This window comes from Callionymus lyra, chromosome 12 (assembly GCF_982586985.1).
Source record: "Callionymus lyra chromosome 12, fCalLyr1.hap1.1, whole genome shotgun sequence".
Lineage (NCBI taxonomy): Eukaryota > Metazoa > Chordata > Actinopteri > Syngnathiformes > Callionymidae > Callionymus > Callionymus lyra.
In genome coordinates, this window is record NC_141829.1 from 12,822,411 (window position 1) to 12,838,793 (window position 16,383).

Below are 16,383 nucleotides of genomic sequence, written 5' to 3' on the forward strand. Positions count from 1 at the left end.
TTTAAAGCTTTTGTTTGGACATATTTTGGTTTCAAAACAAATGAAAGCAGTTACGACTTTGTCAAGAGTCATGTGGTCTGTAAATTCTGCAACACCAGAGTCAAGTACTCGACAATACTACACATATTCTTGTTACTACAGTATCACTGTATATCTTACCACTGACTGTTTATCGTGAAATGCATCATATCGCCAGATTTTTGACAATACACAGATGTATTTTTTTATTTTATTAGTAAGTTCAGTCTTATTATCTTTCACTTATTTATGAACAATATCTACCTAATATTTTACCAGTAGTTTATCCATCTTTAAGAAGATTCAAAACTCTTCCGTTCAAACTTCACCATTACAGAAAAAAACAAACTTTTTTGCAACCGTTACGTTGGTTTTATTCTCGGTTGGAACCATCATGATAGTTAATGTGGTTACATCAGTCGCTAAATGACCTGAACTGTCATTTACTCTTGTGTTTTATTACACTTTTGCCTTTTAATTACAATTAATTATCCTTTTTGCTTATTATATTAATGGAAGTAAACAAGTTAATTAAAGATGTTTTTCTCCGTTTTACAAAATAAACGTACTGTACTTAAAGTACTGGTTTTCAAAATTAAACAATACCCGGTGCTAATAAGTAAAGACTCTAATCATTTTAATTAAGTTCACAGGAAATTAAATTACAAGGTAGAATGTATGTATTTCCTTATATAGTGTTTTACTTCTGAGTATAGAGAAATACTTAATAAAACAATGTTGACGGATATAAATTAATCTGTACTGAATTAATCAGTCTGAACGTTACTTAAGGCTGGTGACGTAACAGCCCTGTTATCTTTGAATAAAAATCAGATTTCTTGTATGGACGCGATGACGTCACACAAAGACAATATAGGGAGCAACACTGCTCTCATGCGGCCGTTTGTTCTCATTGCATGGGGTATTTGTCTTAATATTTCGGCACGTGTATTTGAAATTATAACTTTTAAAACATTTAAAACTGACCTGACATACATGTTTAAACAAAATAATAATTAGTTGTTAAACTTGTTTCACTTTTACTCACTGTTGTAATTGGACAGGAAATGGATTTTTGCGGTGTCCACGTCTGGAAAAAACAAAACAAACAGAAGTTTTTTCTAAAGTAGTTTCGTGTCAGTGGTTAACATAACGTAGAACTTTATAACATATTGTGAATATATAGATTCTTACCTTGTTTATCGATCACCAATTTATCAAGCTAGCTAGCTTAGATGCAGCTAGCATGGAAGCTACAATTCCAATTTCCCCTTTTTTTATTTCAGCATTTTCTGTGTTAATGCCGGAGTCAAAAACAAACTTGTTTTTTTTAAAAGAACACGTGTTTTTAAAGCAGTTATTTTTAGTTAATATATGTCGACACTTAAGTGAACTATCGAGGTGCGTTCACGTACACGTTAGAAGACTGAGACAGGTTGATCCTAAAAGTTATGACCAATATCTAAAAATACAAATAAGAAATGTAAACAAAAGAGGTAAAACAAAAATATTTTCAAGTATAGTTTTTAAAATGCCAGTCGTTAAGCACGTGTTAGGAAACTATAGAAAGCAGAATTATTAAAATAAATAAATAATAATAATTATTGACATTAAACAAACGACAAAGTAAGAACGTAAGAATGATCTCTACCCAACATAATATACAGTAGAAACAAAGAAACAAATAACAAAATGTTTTAACAAATTGATGACAGTTAAAACGCTAGTCTTACTTAAATCTATAACAGTATTTACGGTGCGCACCTTCATATGTCCAGTCGGGTTACGCGACTTTAGTTCCACGAGGAGCGAAACTGGCGATAGTTCTTTTTTAGTTGTTTACATTTACTCAATGTACTCTATGAGATCTCACTCTTATAACAACAGAATACTAACGCAATATATGTGTAAATGTCGCAATCTTCACGTCATCTCAGATTCCGACTCACGGCCAAAAAGGGGGCGTTTCCAATCGATAAACCAACATTAATCGATTAATAAAAATTAGGCCCTTTTATCAGTTTTTTGAAAATGTTATGTCTATTGCAGGAAAAGCTTTTTTCTTTGTAGATCGGCTAAATTAATTCAGATAAATAATGATGTCAAGTTAAGAGATGGATTAAAATGATCGTAAAGAACGTTTCATGTCATCTCTACTTTATCAAACTTGTAAAAGTTTATGTCGAAAGAGTCAAAAACCCATTCATACCCGATAATAATGTTCATGAAAAGTTTTATTGAACAAAAAGTATTTGACTTCTGAATCATTTGAGTCGGTCGATACAGTACCATAGTTGGATCTTATATTTTTTTTGTTGGAATATATACATACAGTGGAGACAAGATTTCAACAACAAGTAATTCATTCACATTCATATATATATATATATACACATATATATATATAAAAGCTCGAGACCCCTCGTCGTAAACAAACACACGCAGAAAAGAACAGCTGGGAGTTTGGTAGGACTAGAAGTTTATTGATACAAACCGGGGTGAAAGTATATTTGGCTCGTGATTTAAAAAGATTCTCAGTGATTTATAAATCCGTCTCAGAAAAAGTCTCGCAGCAGTTTCCAGAAAAATCACAAAGTTAATCCAATCTGTAGATCACGGACAGTGTATTAAATACTCTTCAGTCACTATCCTCACGTTTTTAGCTACAGACACACACTTGAGAGTTTAACTTGACACTATTAGTGTAGTTGGTGCAGACCGTCCCGGGGTCAGAGGGCGGGGGGTCGGGGGTTCGGGGGGAGGGTTTTGTCAGGGTGGCACATTTGGTTACACTGATAAACATTCAGACTCTACAGGAAAGGAAATCGGAAAAGTCTCCTTTTAAATCTATTGCATCTACTTAAAGTCTTGATTCCAGCCTTCATCGTGACGACGCTCGTAGTAACGGGAGAAAAGAAAGATGGAGAAAAATGTCCGGGAAGAAAAAGGCAAGAGAGTGATTCTGGTCACTTAGTGAACGTCAAGAGAGAACTTTAAATTAGTGTTTTTTTAATAAAAAAAACAACAACAAGAGGAGCATTTATATATAATCTTTAAAAATAAATAAAGAAAATAAAACGTGGGTTTTGTTTTTTCTTTAAGGTCCCTCGTAGGTTGAGAGCTCGGCGCCTCCTTGTGTGGTTTAAGAGCAAACGGTGGAACCTAGGATGTGCTAGAAAGAAGAGGACGGACCCCCGACTGACGCCCGACGGACGCCCGGGGTCGTCACTTAGCAGCAGATGTGGTCACCGTCTGAGGCCGGAGGACGTCGACGACAAAATCAAGAGAATGGACGAGTGTTTTCGGACGAAGAAGAGTCCAGATGTAAGGCTTGGATTAAGACTTTTTTTTTTATGTTTCATTTGTGGATTAGAAAGTGTTTAGATCCAGTGTAGAAGTGTGTGTTTGTTGTGTGTGTGTGTGTGTGTGTGTGTCACAGCAGCGCTTTGACCAGGTACAGCTTCTCTCCGTGCTCGCTGGTGAAGATGGGGGCCTTCTTGTAGTGCTCCACCAGCTCGTCCATGGAGCTGAACCGTCGCTGGCCGATGCAATACACGCCCTCGGTCAGCTGCACCTTAAAGTGCTTGTTCTTCCCGGAGGCCTTCAGGGACACGGACAGGTCGTTGGGCTGGAAGGGGACAGAACAGGCGGCGTCAGTCCAGCAGGGGGCAGTAGAAACGCATTTTTTCGAATCGTAAAAAAAAACAACTGGAACCTTAATTTATTGCCACAGTGACACGTTTATGTTTTTATATTTACCCGCCACAGCGGATGACTCAGACCAGGTGACTTCACGTGTGATTTATTAGTCACGACACACACGATGATGTCATCCGTGTGCGACATCAATTATTCAGAGAAAGGTCATTGAGCACTGAGTCCACAGCTGTGACCACTGTTGAGATACTAGGTTTTTGTCTTCGAATTATTATCCTTTAATTTATTGTCTAGACTTCATTTTATCTTTATTCATTTTCAATTATAATTATGTTTCCTCTCCTTACACCTTTGTCAGCCATTTGTGACTTTTGTACAGAGGATTTCATTCATTGAAATGTATTATAGTATTTTGGTTTTATTTAATAATGGATTTAATAATTGTTATATTGAAGGGTTACATGTCTTTATATTTATTAATTTCTCTCTATATATTTTTTTTAAATAATAAAAAACATGAATATTGAAAATGGATTGACTCCATGTTTAAAATATGTTTATATTCCAATACTTCAGAAATCATTTGAATTATTGGATTTTTTTTTTTAAATACTCGATTTGGTCAAATTCAAGTGTTAAAAAATAAATGAAATTAAACCTTTAAATGTAGAAAATATTGATCTCAAACAGTCAAACTAAAATAAAGGTTCAAATGGAACGATATATTTTAAGTGTCAACATTTAAAATGTAGATTTAACTATTCAATATTCTGACGGAAACTATATACTTCAATACTTTTTAGATAATTATATGATTGTAAGTTTCAGTAAGATATTCAATTTAAAATGGAAAAAAATACATTCAACACAATACATACAATTTTTTTTTTTAAATATACCCTTTTTTTCTTTAAAATAAATAATAAAACATTAGATAATAAATTTGTATATACCTAAAAAATATATATATGCATTTAATACATATATTTTAATGTAAGAAATTACACTGACTATATATGAAATCATTGATTTCAATCATTGAAGAGTGTCTTGAGTGACTCACGGATGACTCGCTGTCTCGTATGAGGAAGTCTCCCTCCTCTCCCTTCTCGTTCAGCAGACTCTCCGCCTGGTGTCTGGTGATGTTGCTGTAGTACCAATCCCTGCCTGCGAACCTCCCCGAGCGCGCCGGCTCCACGTGGCGGTGCTGCGGCGAGCCGGAGCTCGACGGGGGCGGCGGGCCGGGCCGCTCGTCCAGCACCGTCACATAGTTCTTGGGCACCAGGCCCACCATGCCGTGAGAGTTCTTGCACCGCCACCACTCCGGGTCGTTCTCCGGCTTCTCCACCACCTCCATCACCTCGCCCTTCTCGAAGTTCAGCTCCTCCTCCGTCACGGAGCTGAAGGGGTAAAGGGTCTGGACCAGGTGGAGGACTTCGCCGCGACCCCCGGCGGTACCGTTGGCCATCAGTGTCCCTTGCGAGCCCCCGTTCAGGCCTCGAGGGAACTCCGCCTCCGCCCGCTCGTCGGCTCCTCCCACTTCCTCCTGCACGTAGTTGGAGGGGAACCAGCCCACCTGCCCGGCCTGGCTTCCTCGCCACCAGCCGTCGCTGCACTTCTCCATCACGATGACCCGGGTGCCCTTCGCCAACGTCAGCTCGTCCTCCCGCTCGGCCGTGTACGCGAACTTGACGGCGGCGGGGATGTTGAGGTCGTAGATCCTCTCGGCGGCGCCGCCGCCTCCGCCTCCTCCTCCTCCTCCGCTGCCGTTAGAGGGGTACTCCGTGTCGGAGCTGGGGGTCGGCGAGGTGTCCCGGGCGCTTGTCTTCCTCTTCGTTTTCCCCAGACCTGCGACGCAAACGCACCCATGAGGACCAGTGACATGCTTTTGAGCAAAACTTCTTCAGATTTAATATTTCAATGACTGGAGTGCAGGGACAAAAAGCTGACTCAGCAATATGCTTGTATGTTCAATTATTAACCTCCTACTGAAACCTATGTATAGCAACAACACAGCAGGACCAAGAACTCTCCAGGAAAGTTAAAAACTTTAGACTTTATTTATTCATGATTTTATAGTTTTAAATGAACAGAGAGGATCACACTGTATTGTACACAAATAAACAGAAGACCATTAATGCTTTTATTGGCATCATCTAGTTTTTTATTAGCGTATTTTTCATGTGATGCCTTGCAGCATGATACTACTAAGCCTCTGCCCTAAAACTACAGACCCTCGTGGAGTAATACTACGTAGAATCGCAGAGTAATACTACAGCGCCTCCCAGAGTAAAACTACGGAGACTCGCGGAGTATTATTACAGAGGATCACGGAGAAATACTACAGAGTCCCCCGGAGTTATACTACAGCGCCTCCCAGAGTTATGCTATAGAGCCTCGTAAAGTAGTACCGCGTAGTAATACTAGCGAGCCATACGGAATAATACTACACAGTTTCACGGAATAATGCTACACAGTTTCACGGAATAATGCTACACAGTTTCACGGAATAATGCTACACAGTTTCACGGAGTAATACTACACAGCCTCACGGAGTAATGCTAAACAGCCTCACAGAGTAATGCTACACAGCCTCACGGAGTAATGCTACACAGCCTCACGGAGTAATGCTACACAGCCTCACGGAGTAATGCTACACAGCCTCACGGAGTAATGCTACACAGCCTCACGGAGTAATGCTACACAGCCTCACGGAGTAATGCTACACAGCCTCACGGAGTAATGCTACACAGCCTCAAGGAGTAATGCTACACAGCCTCACAGAGTAATGCTACACAGCATCACGGAGTAATACTACACAGCATCACAGAGTAATACTAGACAGCATCACAGAGTAATACTACACAGCATCACAGAGTAATACTACACAGCATCACAGAGTAATACTACACAGCATCACAGAGTATTTCTACACAGAATGCTGGAGTAACGATACACAGCCTCACGGAGTAACACTACACAGCCTCACGGAGTAATACTACACAGCCTCACGGAGTAATACTACACAGCCTCACAGAGTTTTGATACACAGTTCACTCTTCCCTCCCTCTCTTTCACTCCCAGCTGCTCACAGTGAGTCTGGTTCTGCTCAAGGTTTCTGCCTGTTATAAGGAAGTTTTTCCTCTTGACTGTTGCTTATTGTGATTCACTGGGACATGTTTTTTCTCTTATATCGTGTTATTTAAACTGAAACTGAAAAATATGAGACGATTAGATGCGATAGTTTTTGGAAACAGTTCACCGAGAGAATCATATTTTACATTAACATTAATTAAGATAAAAAGTGAATATTGGATTAAATTAAGGAAAAAAACAAAGTTAAAAAGGCAGCAATAAAAAAAATTAAAAAAAAGTACGATTCCCTCGACACTGGTACTTCATCAACGAAAAAAACAGCCGAAGGAAACAGACGATGGAGGAGAAGCGTTGAAAGAGTCCCAAGGGTAGTCAGGCAGATCAGGTCAGCAGAAATCGCTAATTGAGGCTCTGAGTTCCACTCTCATGCCCTCAGACGTGAAGAATCCAGGAAGACTCTCTGAGGAACGTCGGTGAAGGACTTTTTTTTTCTTCCCCCCTTCACTTTCCCACTTGATATTCTCTCCAAACTGTCTTGAAAAGTAATGAAGAGGCTGTTGGTGCTGACATGCAGCAGGAAAAAAAGTGGAGCAAGACAAGCATCAGCATCAGAGATCAAAGTTCTGTCCACTTTCCTGAGCCTTCAACGTTCCTAATGAAGACACCTCTGCTCTGATTTAAACCGCTCACCTGACATCAGCATCTTCCGGGTTCCGTGACAGCTAATCACGTCACGATGAAATGTCACAGGAAATGTCACCCCTTTACAAGCACATTGTTTGGGAAAACGGTGGGGTTCACTGAGAGTAGCATGGAACTCTGTGGCAGCAGCACCGCGAGGAGGGGAAGCGAGCGGCGATGAAAGACGACGGCTCCCCTGGCAGCTGTTTCTCACAGCGAGACGAGCGAACACATCAGAGGCCACAGCTGACACCGACGCGATGGAGGAGGACGGCGCGGGAATAACAAGCAGATCATGTTTATGGATAGCGGCGTGTATTCCGAACGTATCCCAGATCCTCTTCAAAACTGTTCTCCAGGTGGAACAGGGAAAGTTAACTTCAGACTCAGAGAGAGTGTTTATTTGACAACGGAATATCGCTGACCCAGAACAAGCTCTCGCTGCGTTTCGAAAAAAAAGATGCTCCACTGATAAAAACTGGGAGAATCGTTGGAGAGTTTTGTTCAAAGAGGGCAAATACATTTACTATTAAGGCAGAGATATAGTGGCAACGGTAAATAATTAAAGGTCAACTAATGTGTTGACTTAAGAGTAACAGTATGTGTTTGTACAAAACTGTCTTTTCATTTAAATATTTACATTAGAAAATGATCTTAAGCCCCGCCCACTGAAAACACTTTTCTGAAGATTGAAATAGTGTTTACCATAGCCACGCCCCCTCTGCTGTGATTGGTCAAACATCAAGGTTGGTCACTCCAGCGTCAACAATCCTGTAAGTCTCCACCTCCAAGGGACTTGTTGTATAAACAAAGCGGGTGTGATTACAGCTGGCTGGAGGAGGGTTGAAGCCGTTATTATGTCATAATGGACTCGGCTCTCGTAACCTCTCGTTCACCGAGAATTCGGATGGGGGACAACTATATTTATAAGTTCAAAACATGGTCATGTGAGTGAGTCAAGAGAGTTGGACTTTAGCGTTAGTACCATCATGAAAAAAACAAGATATAACAAGAATCTAAATAGAAATGACAATATCATGTGTATTTATGCCATCATTTATAATTATAAGCTGATAAATGGTTATTTATAATATATGTTATTATATTTTTACATATTTTTATACATGTGGTTTTCAATAAACTGTACATGTTTAAACAATCTTAATCAAATTGGAATTTCCATACGTCTACATATATGTAAGTAAAGAAATATGTAAGTATATCAGTGTCATCAGAACATTGAATGGAACATTTCAAATGTTGGATTTATTGCATTTTTTAAATAAAAACTTGAATAAAATAACGTAGTTATTGAAAGTTTGTTTTTTAAATGTGATCATTAAATTATTTGTGTATTAAGAGGTTGAATCAGTTGTTTTTTTATTGAATAAAAAAAATTAAATGTTTTCAAAATCAATTCATTCCAATTAAAAAAAATACATTTTCTAAAGACAATATATTTTTTTTAATTCATAGACTTTTAAAATCTACTGTAGAAATGTAGGAATAAAGTGCTACCAGACAACATTAAATTAAAAAAGATACAAATAAAAATTAAATAAAATGTTGAATATTTTTAAATTACATGAATTATCAGTATTAAATTTGTAAAAAGAAAATGGACTCATTTCGAAAATACTTAATAATTAAAAAATGATTTGAATAATTAAAAAAAAAGAATATTCAACCTTTTTTAAATAAATATATTATAAAAAAAACAACAAATTAAAACTTTCAATAAAGAGATAATTGAATGAAATGATTCCAAAAATTCTTTAAAACACATTTGAATTCTGAGAAAATAACTTTATAAAGAAAATTATAGAGATTTTCTATATCAACAAGTTGTTGTTGTTGTTTTTTAGACCATTCGAGGGCCGCAGAAGTAAAAGTAAAGGTCAATCCAAGTCTGAAAAGTTCAAATCCAGACAAACATGAGCCACAATTTGAAACTCTGTAAGATGCTTTAAGAAACTTTAAATTGCACTCGAGGGCGAACGACACGGCATAACTACAAATGTCACGTCAACATTTTTATGTTGGAAAGGAGGTGAAGGGCCCGCATTAACACGCCATCACAGGGACGGCGACAGAGGGGCGTCCTTCGCCAACGACCACATTTAAGTGGCGACGCACAAGACTCGGCGGGACAGTTTTTTCTGGCGCTGGCATTCGTCAGAGTGAAAGAAAGTGGGGCAGGAAACGGCGGGAGGCCAATTAGAAGACAATCTACAGTGGATGGATGTCGGTCCTGCTGCATTGTGGAGGGAAATAAGTGGGAAGCAACACGATGACCATGCAGATTTTTTAAGCCTGGAGGGGAGGGTTTGTCACGTGATCTACGAGTCTCTCTCCAAGTGTGGGTGAGGAAGCTCCATTAAGAGCCTGACCTCACCTTCCGCTCATCACCTCATCAGGAGAAAAAAAAAAAGAAAGAGAAAAAGGGCCTATCAGATCTGCAGGAGCTTTTAACGGTTTTAAAAAAGGCCAGCGTTACCGACCAGAGCTACTTAGATTGAAATGGAACTAGGCCATAATGCTGAAGTCGATACGCAACAGTCGGGGACATCGGGGTGATCCATCATTCTGCTGTAGCCATTAGCACTTTGATTCCTGCGCGAATCAATCTGTTGATCACGGAGAAGCAGTGACGGCGCATGATGAGTCTGAGAGAGAAAGAGTGTGTGTGTGTGTGTGTGTGTGGTCACAATGGTCCGACTGACAGTAACAGGCAGTGCCTCGTCCCAATAAAGCCGGTGCTAGCAGGCATGAACAAATGAGAGCAGACTCCCTCCGTCTCCATCCATTCTCCAATCATAGCCCTCCTCCTCCTCCTCCTCCCATCACACTAAATACAGCCGAGTATGCAGAACGACGCTCGGCTGCTATTTATACCACATTTTTTTTTTTTTGAAAAAGTTTCATCTCTGGAGGGCAGCGGCTCATCGCGGCGAGTTTACATCAAAACAAACGACCAGACGTTCTCGTTTGATCGCATCGTTAGTTCGACCTTTTCGGATTCTGAGGTGAACGTTCGACTGGGACTCATTAGTCGTAAAAGTTAAATGAATTAAATAAGACTTGCTTCTCGTAGTGTAAAAAAACAGTTTTCTTGAGTTAAACTAGTACAAATGTATCTTAAATCTAAAATTTTAATGGCTACTTTCCCCACTTATAATCCCAGCCCTACTCGACTCACCTCGACACTACTCTGTTGCTTACTCATGGTGGGGGGAGCCATCGTAACATAGACCCGCCTAACTTGGGAGGCCATGGCTACTTAGCAGACACAAATAGGTCTGGACCAAGTCTATGGACCACAAAACAACACGACATACCATACTACTTTTCGCAGGGTTTTTTTTATTGTTGGAAGTCGCACACAGTACTCCAAGTAATACTATTTTCTGACAAATTAGTGGCCTTCAGTTGGTCGAACAATGGGTGCCAAAAAATAAAGATAAATATTGTGATACCATATTAACAACTAAAGGAACAATTAAATCTGGCGAGATCCCGGAGATGACTGAGGACGAGAGGATACAGTGGACTCCAGCATCTTTTAAAGCTGATGTTTGGACATATTTTGGTTCCAAAACAAATGAAAGCAGTTAAGACTTCGTCAAGAGTCACATGGTCTGTAAATTCTGCAACACCAGAGTAAAGTACTCGACAATATTACAAATATATACTTGTTACTACAGTATCACCATCTACTGTATCGTTGACCCTGTATAGTGATCCATTGGGAGAAATTGTGGCGTGAACTTCAGGGGACTTTAAGATGAGTCACAAACTAGTTTTAGTAAAAGTAAAAATATAATATACAGAGCTTTAATAATGTAGTTAAGATGGAACACATTTTTCAAACGCATAAAATGAGACAAACAAGACACAAATTCAAAGTGAGACGACGGCAAGAGATTCCTGACTTAAGTCAGACCAGACTTATTTTTTCTCAATAATAGTACTGGGTAATATGAAATACAAAGAAAGAAACTAAACTTCAAACTCCGTTTTATCGATTCAAGCCAAAATTAATTAATTTAAAGTAAACAAACAATACTATATAAAGGATATTTATGTGAAAAGGCATGTTCATCTGTTCGATTCACTAAAAACAGCTTTTTTAATATGACTTAAGGGTTTGAATTTAAAACTCAAGTGAATGAGGAAATGAAAATTAACACAGACCGTGAATAAACGAGTGGTGCTCGAGGGAAAATCCATGAATAATGCATATATGGGAGAGTACATGCGAAGTTGGGCAGTTCCGTGTTGAGCTCAAATACTCCTCCGTGCGGAAGAAGAACGGATCAGTAACGTAACCTTCGAGAAGATACTCTACAAGCATGCGATGCAGCCTCAGAGTGAACAGAGATTCTCAATGTGACGTGACCCGACAAGATCTTATGGATACATTTCCTTCTGGTTACTACTAACCGTTTTATGAAAGTATATCAGTGACGTCAGTATATTGAATTAATGATGAATTAAACATTTCAAATGAGAAGACATTCAATTATTTTCTTTAATAACTGAAAAAATGTATAGATTAAGAAGTTGAATTTGTGTTAACTAAATTAAATACTGTGTATAATAATAGGTAGAGTTATTTTTTGTTGTATATCTCGATTAAAAACTTTTTTTTTTTCTTCTTTTCTACACATAGTTTGATATTATTATTCCAATAGTCAAACAATACACGTTCCGAATTAAATATTTAAAAATTATAACGTTTAAAGGTAAAATGGGCTGTAGTGATACAATAATCTAACGATATTATTAGATGAATACATATTCAGAAGAATTTGTTCCACTCTGTTTTTGTTTAATTTATAGAAATGAGTGCTTAAATATGTCCAAACTTACGCTTTAAAATCAGCTTGAGTCAGCTGTATCCTCTCGTCCTCAGTCATGGCCAGGATCTTGCGGGATTTTATAGTTCCTTAAGATGCGGAGGACGCATTAACTGCTGCCATCTAGTGGCTGGAAGTTTGACTGAAAACCCAGAATGGACCCTGATCGTTTTAATGTTAATCTAAATAAATAAAAATAAAATTTCATTTTACATATTTTATATATATGTGATATAAAAATAAAAAGGTAAATGCATTTTTGGAATTCAAATTTTATTTTATTTTTTATCAAAATCCATATATATTTATATATGATAGAGTATGGTGGAAAAAAATGCCGACAGATTTCGGTGTATAGATCTTTTTCAACTTCAACTTATGCATCTTTTTTTGGGAGAATCAAGGTTTGTTTCAGCAATAGCAACAATTTCAAAATTGAAAGGACAACAGGAGGAGTAAAAAAGGTAATATATTGATAACATATTAAACATCAACAATATCGAAGGCAACTATTGACGATATGCACACATACTTCCTGGTTTGTAGTAAGTCAGTCGAATCACTCGAAGTTTTAGTGAGAAATCTAGAATTTATATACATGTGTCTGGTACAATATTCAAGTCATGACTCTGCAGGTCGGCACACTGACAGTTGAAAGCAACAGCTCAACAGGATCCCAGGAGGACACGCCGGCAGCTCTCAGACAGTGAGGGAATGACTTCACTTCTCACAGAGATTGCTGCTCTCACACGTATAATCGCACAAGGTGACCAGTGTTTTGCTGGCGGAGCCTGGAGCCAGGAGGAGGAGGATCCTTTCCTTTTCCTCAACCCTCCAAACTGTACCCGGAGCAGCGACCAACTGTTGGAAACACTTACCTAGCGTGTCCTTGATGTTCTTCACCAGCGAGCCCTTCTTCAGACTGTTCTTGCGCTCCACGTAGTTGGACGGGACGTATCCCGTCTGGTTGGCGGCGTTGCGGACGCGCCACCATGTCTTTGAGTCGTCCAGCAGGTGGAGACGCTCGTTTTTTCGGATGTCAAGTTCCTGGTCCTGCTGGGCCGTGTAGTCCCACTTGGCTACAACAATCACCTCCTCCGTCATCTTTCATGGAGTCTTCCTGCAGAGACAAGTCACAACAGGGTGAATAAACCAGCTTTATTGACCCACATACGAGCGGCTGGTGAAGCTACAGTAATTTAGCTCCAACAGTAGTACCGAGTATTGTCGGAGCTTTGGTATTGCATTCTTCGGACTATAAGGCCCATTAAGTGAAACTGACTCAAAGCATTGAAATTAAGTTTTCTTATGTCTCTGATTAGGAACCATTTGGTGTCCTCTTTAGGGGTTCATTATGATTTTTTTTTACAATACTGTATTGAATTATAATAAAAAAAAACATTTTTCGGGGCTTTCATATGTCGATTTATCATATTTCTATGGTGTATATTATTAATAAAAGTGTGTATCAAATGAAATATTATATATTGTTTACAACTAACATGCATATATTCACAGTGTATATTTTCATGTTGCATTAAATCTTCCGGCTGCTAGATGGCATTATGTGATTGCAGTTAAAGGAACAGTGATTCTGGCGATTACTGAGGACGAGAGGATACAGTCGACACCAGCAGCTTTTAAAGCTGATGTTTGGACATATTTTGGTTTCAAAACAAATGAAAGCAGTTACGACTTCATCAAGAGTCATGTGGTCTGTAAATTCTGCAACACCAGAGTCAAGTACTCGACAATACTACAAATATATCCTTGGCAATACAGTATCACAATATATTGTATTTTTGCCCCTGTATCGTGAAACGCATCGTATAGTCCGAAAATAAGGAAGTTCAAATTATAGCAGAAGCTATGGTAACAAAAGCAGTCGTGAACATAATTGTTAAAATAGTTTGTGAGAGCAGGATAGATTATCGTGACCGTAAGAGTCATACTTTGTAGTAAATCATTTAAAAAGTTGCTGATCTTAAAGTGGAGTAGTAAAAGGCTGTTTGAGAACCTAAAATGGTGGCAGAAATAGTGGTAGTTACATAATAACTACCACTTATAACATAATGAATACAATAATGTATATAAAGCAGTGGTTAAAGAAGTTATTCTTTCAAATACATATAAAGATCTTGTGTCTCATATATACGTTTAAGGTATATAAAGGTTGTGGTTATAGTAGAAGATGCAAATACATGTAGGCAGTACTACTGTATAGGTAGGGTGAGGGTTGCGGTCGTTAATTTAGTTGCCATTCTTGAAGATATTATTATAAAAGCATGTTATATTATTGTTGTGGTGAGAGTAATTACATTTATAGCAGTTGTGGTTTTTAATGTAGTTCTAATAAATGTGAAGTTCAGATGAATTACAAGTATTGAATACATAGCGGTATTAGTTGCATCATTACGCAGAAAAACAACTACTCATACATGATATTTATGTTGGACAAAGTTGAAGAACCATTTTGGAAAATGTTCAAATGTTTATTCTACTAAATCAATATTTATCTAGTTTCAGAATATTTCCTTTATCTGCAAATCTTTGCTCAAATGTGTAAATATATACACGCTACACGAGGATCGATAAACCTTTTATACATTATTGATACAGTAACAGGCGTTAAAAGATTCCTTGTTTACTACTTTATGCACACGTTTGGACTGAAACGTTAGATCGCAGTAGAATTACTGATAGATATAGTAATAATATACTGAACATGAGGCATGTAGAGAAGATTCACCAATAATAATTTAAGTAGGAAATAACATTTTTCAAAATCAGTAGAATGAAGGATTTCAGCACATTACTGAAGAATAAATGGTCAAAAAGTGAATAAAAAACTGAAAGAAAACAAACATTGATGAAGCATTGGTTCTGACTGAGGAGATAAAAAAATGAACGTATGTTAGTACCATCAGAATATTGAATTGTTAAAATAATTTATAATTTTCAATGTTTAAATGACTTACTATTATTTTTATTCAATCAATTTGCACATTTGCAATAATTTTGCACAATTATTCAAAAATAAAGGTTCTAAATTCCTTTATTTTTATTTATTTAGTAGTTTAATTTAATAGTAATTTACAATTCCAAATAAAAATGTTGGCACTATGAATATTTTCAAAATACTTTTTGGCATCAAACTTTTAAATTTAATTATGGTACTATTTATCTTTATATTTTTTATAGTGAATTTAAAAGGCTACAAATTAATAAATACTCAACTTAAAACTGAGGTATTTCTTAATGATCCAAATTGGAATGTTAAATTAATTAATTTTGAATATTTTCGAAAATTTAAAACTAACATTATTTAAAAAAGTTAAAAGAATTTAACTTTTTGAATGTCGAAATTAAGGAATTTAAAAGGGTTTGTTAAAATAGATACCGCAATATATTACAATGTTTTTTTTTTGTCATGAATACATTGGGAAGTACTATATAGATTTTAAATCTTTTTTTTATTAGCTATATATTTGTATTGGTTTTACAGTTCAATAAAGTGTGTAAAATTATACTGCCGGCCACTAGATGGCTTGGGCATTATCCTGGCGATGACTGAGGATGAGAGGATACAGTCGACTCCAGCAGCACAAGTTTAATTCAACCATTCTATAGTCTGATCTACTTATATTGAAAACTGGTGCTTCCTTAGTAAAGACTAGACTTTAACTCAATCTTAAAGGCTATTTTGGACCAAGTGTGGTGAAAGTACACAAAATCAATTGCAGTACACAACGAGGAACACACAAGCCCGTTGGATCTGAAGAGCGATTACACGCTCTACTTCACTGGGTCTTAGGTGAGGTGGTCTGGCTGAACCACCTTCTACTTCGAGGTAAAACATTCACGGCGCACACCAACAACAGACCCGCGCTTAAGGTTTTGAAGGTTGTTTTTTTTTTTTACTCCACTTTCCAGTGAAAAGCTTTTCTGTGTTAAATTGAATCTCATGGCATGAGAACGGGATAAATTTAGCTGCACTGCCAAGTTACCCGACCACAGCTGGAAACGAGATCCCTGGAATAAATAGAGGAAGTGGAAAATTGCGAAAGAACAG

General features: G+C 37.6%; 2 protein-coding genes across 5 annotated transcripts in view; both read right to left on the reverse strand.

The window, feature by feature from the left end:
• Positions 1 to 1,868, reverse strand: part of ecrg4a (ECRG4 augurin precursor a) — a 28,691-nt gene extending 26,823 nt beyond the window's left edge. For 2 of the 4 annotated variants that reach the window (XM_087804224.1, XM_087804223.1), the window contains exons 1-2: positions 1,783 to 1,868; positions 1,067 to 1,108 (exon numbers count right to left, since the gene is read on the reverse strand). The gene's annotated coding sequence lies outside the window, so the exon portion shown is untranslated. Of the gene's footprint in view, positions 1 to 1,066; positions 1,109 to 1,212; positions 1,428 to 1,782 lie in introns of those variants that run through there. The other 2 variants (XM_087804226.1, XM_087804225.1) reach the window with 1 other exon arrangement.
• Positions 1,869 to 2,234: 366 nt separating this feature from the next.
• The window catches only part of nck2a (NCK adaptor protein 2a), a 35,930-nt gene continuing 21,781 nt past the window's right edge, over positions 2,235 to 16,383 (reverse strand). Inside the window, exons 2-4 of the mRNA XM_087804305.1 lie at positions 13,190 to 13,431; positions 4,739 to 5,523; positions 2,235 to 3,646 (exon numbers count right to left, since the gene is read on the reverse strand). Of these exons, the coding sequence (XP_087660431.1) occupies positions 3,452 to 3,646; positions 4,739 to 5,523; positions 13,190 to 13,415 (1,206 nt within the window). The 5' untranslated portion in view covers positions 13,416 to 13,431 and the 3' untranslated portion in view covers positions 2,235 to 3,451. The remainder of the gene's footprint in view (positions 3,647 to 4,738; positions 5,524 to 13,189; positions 13,432 to 16,383) is intronic.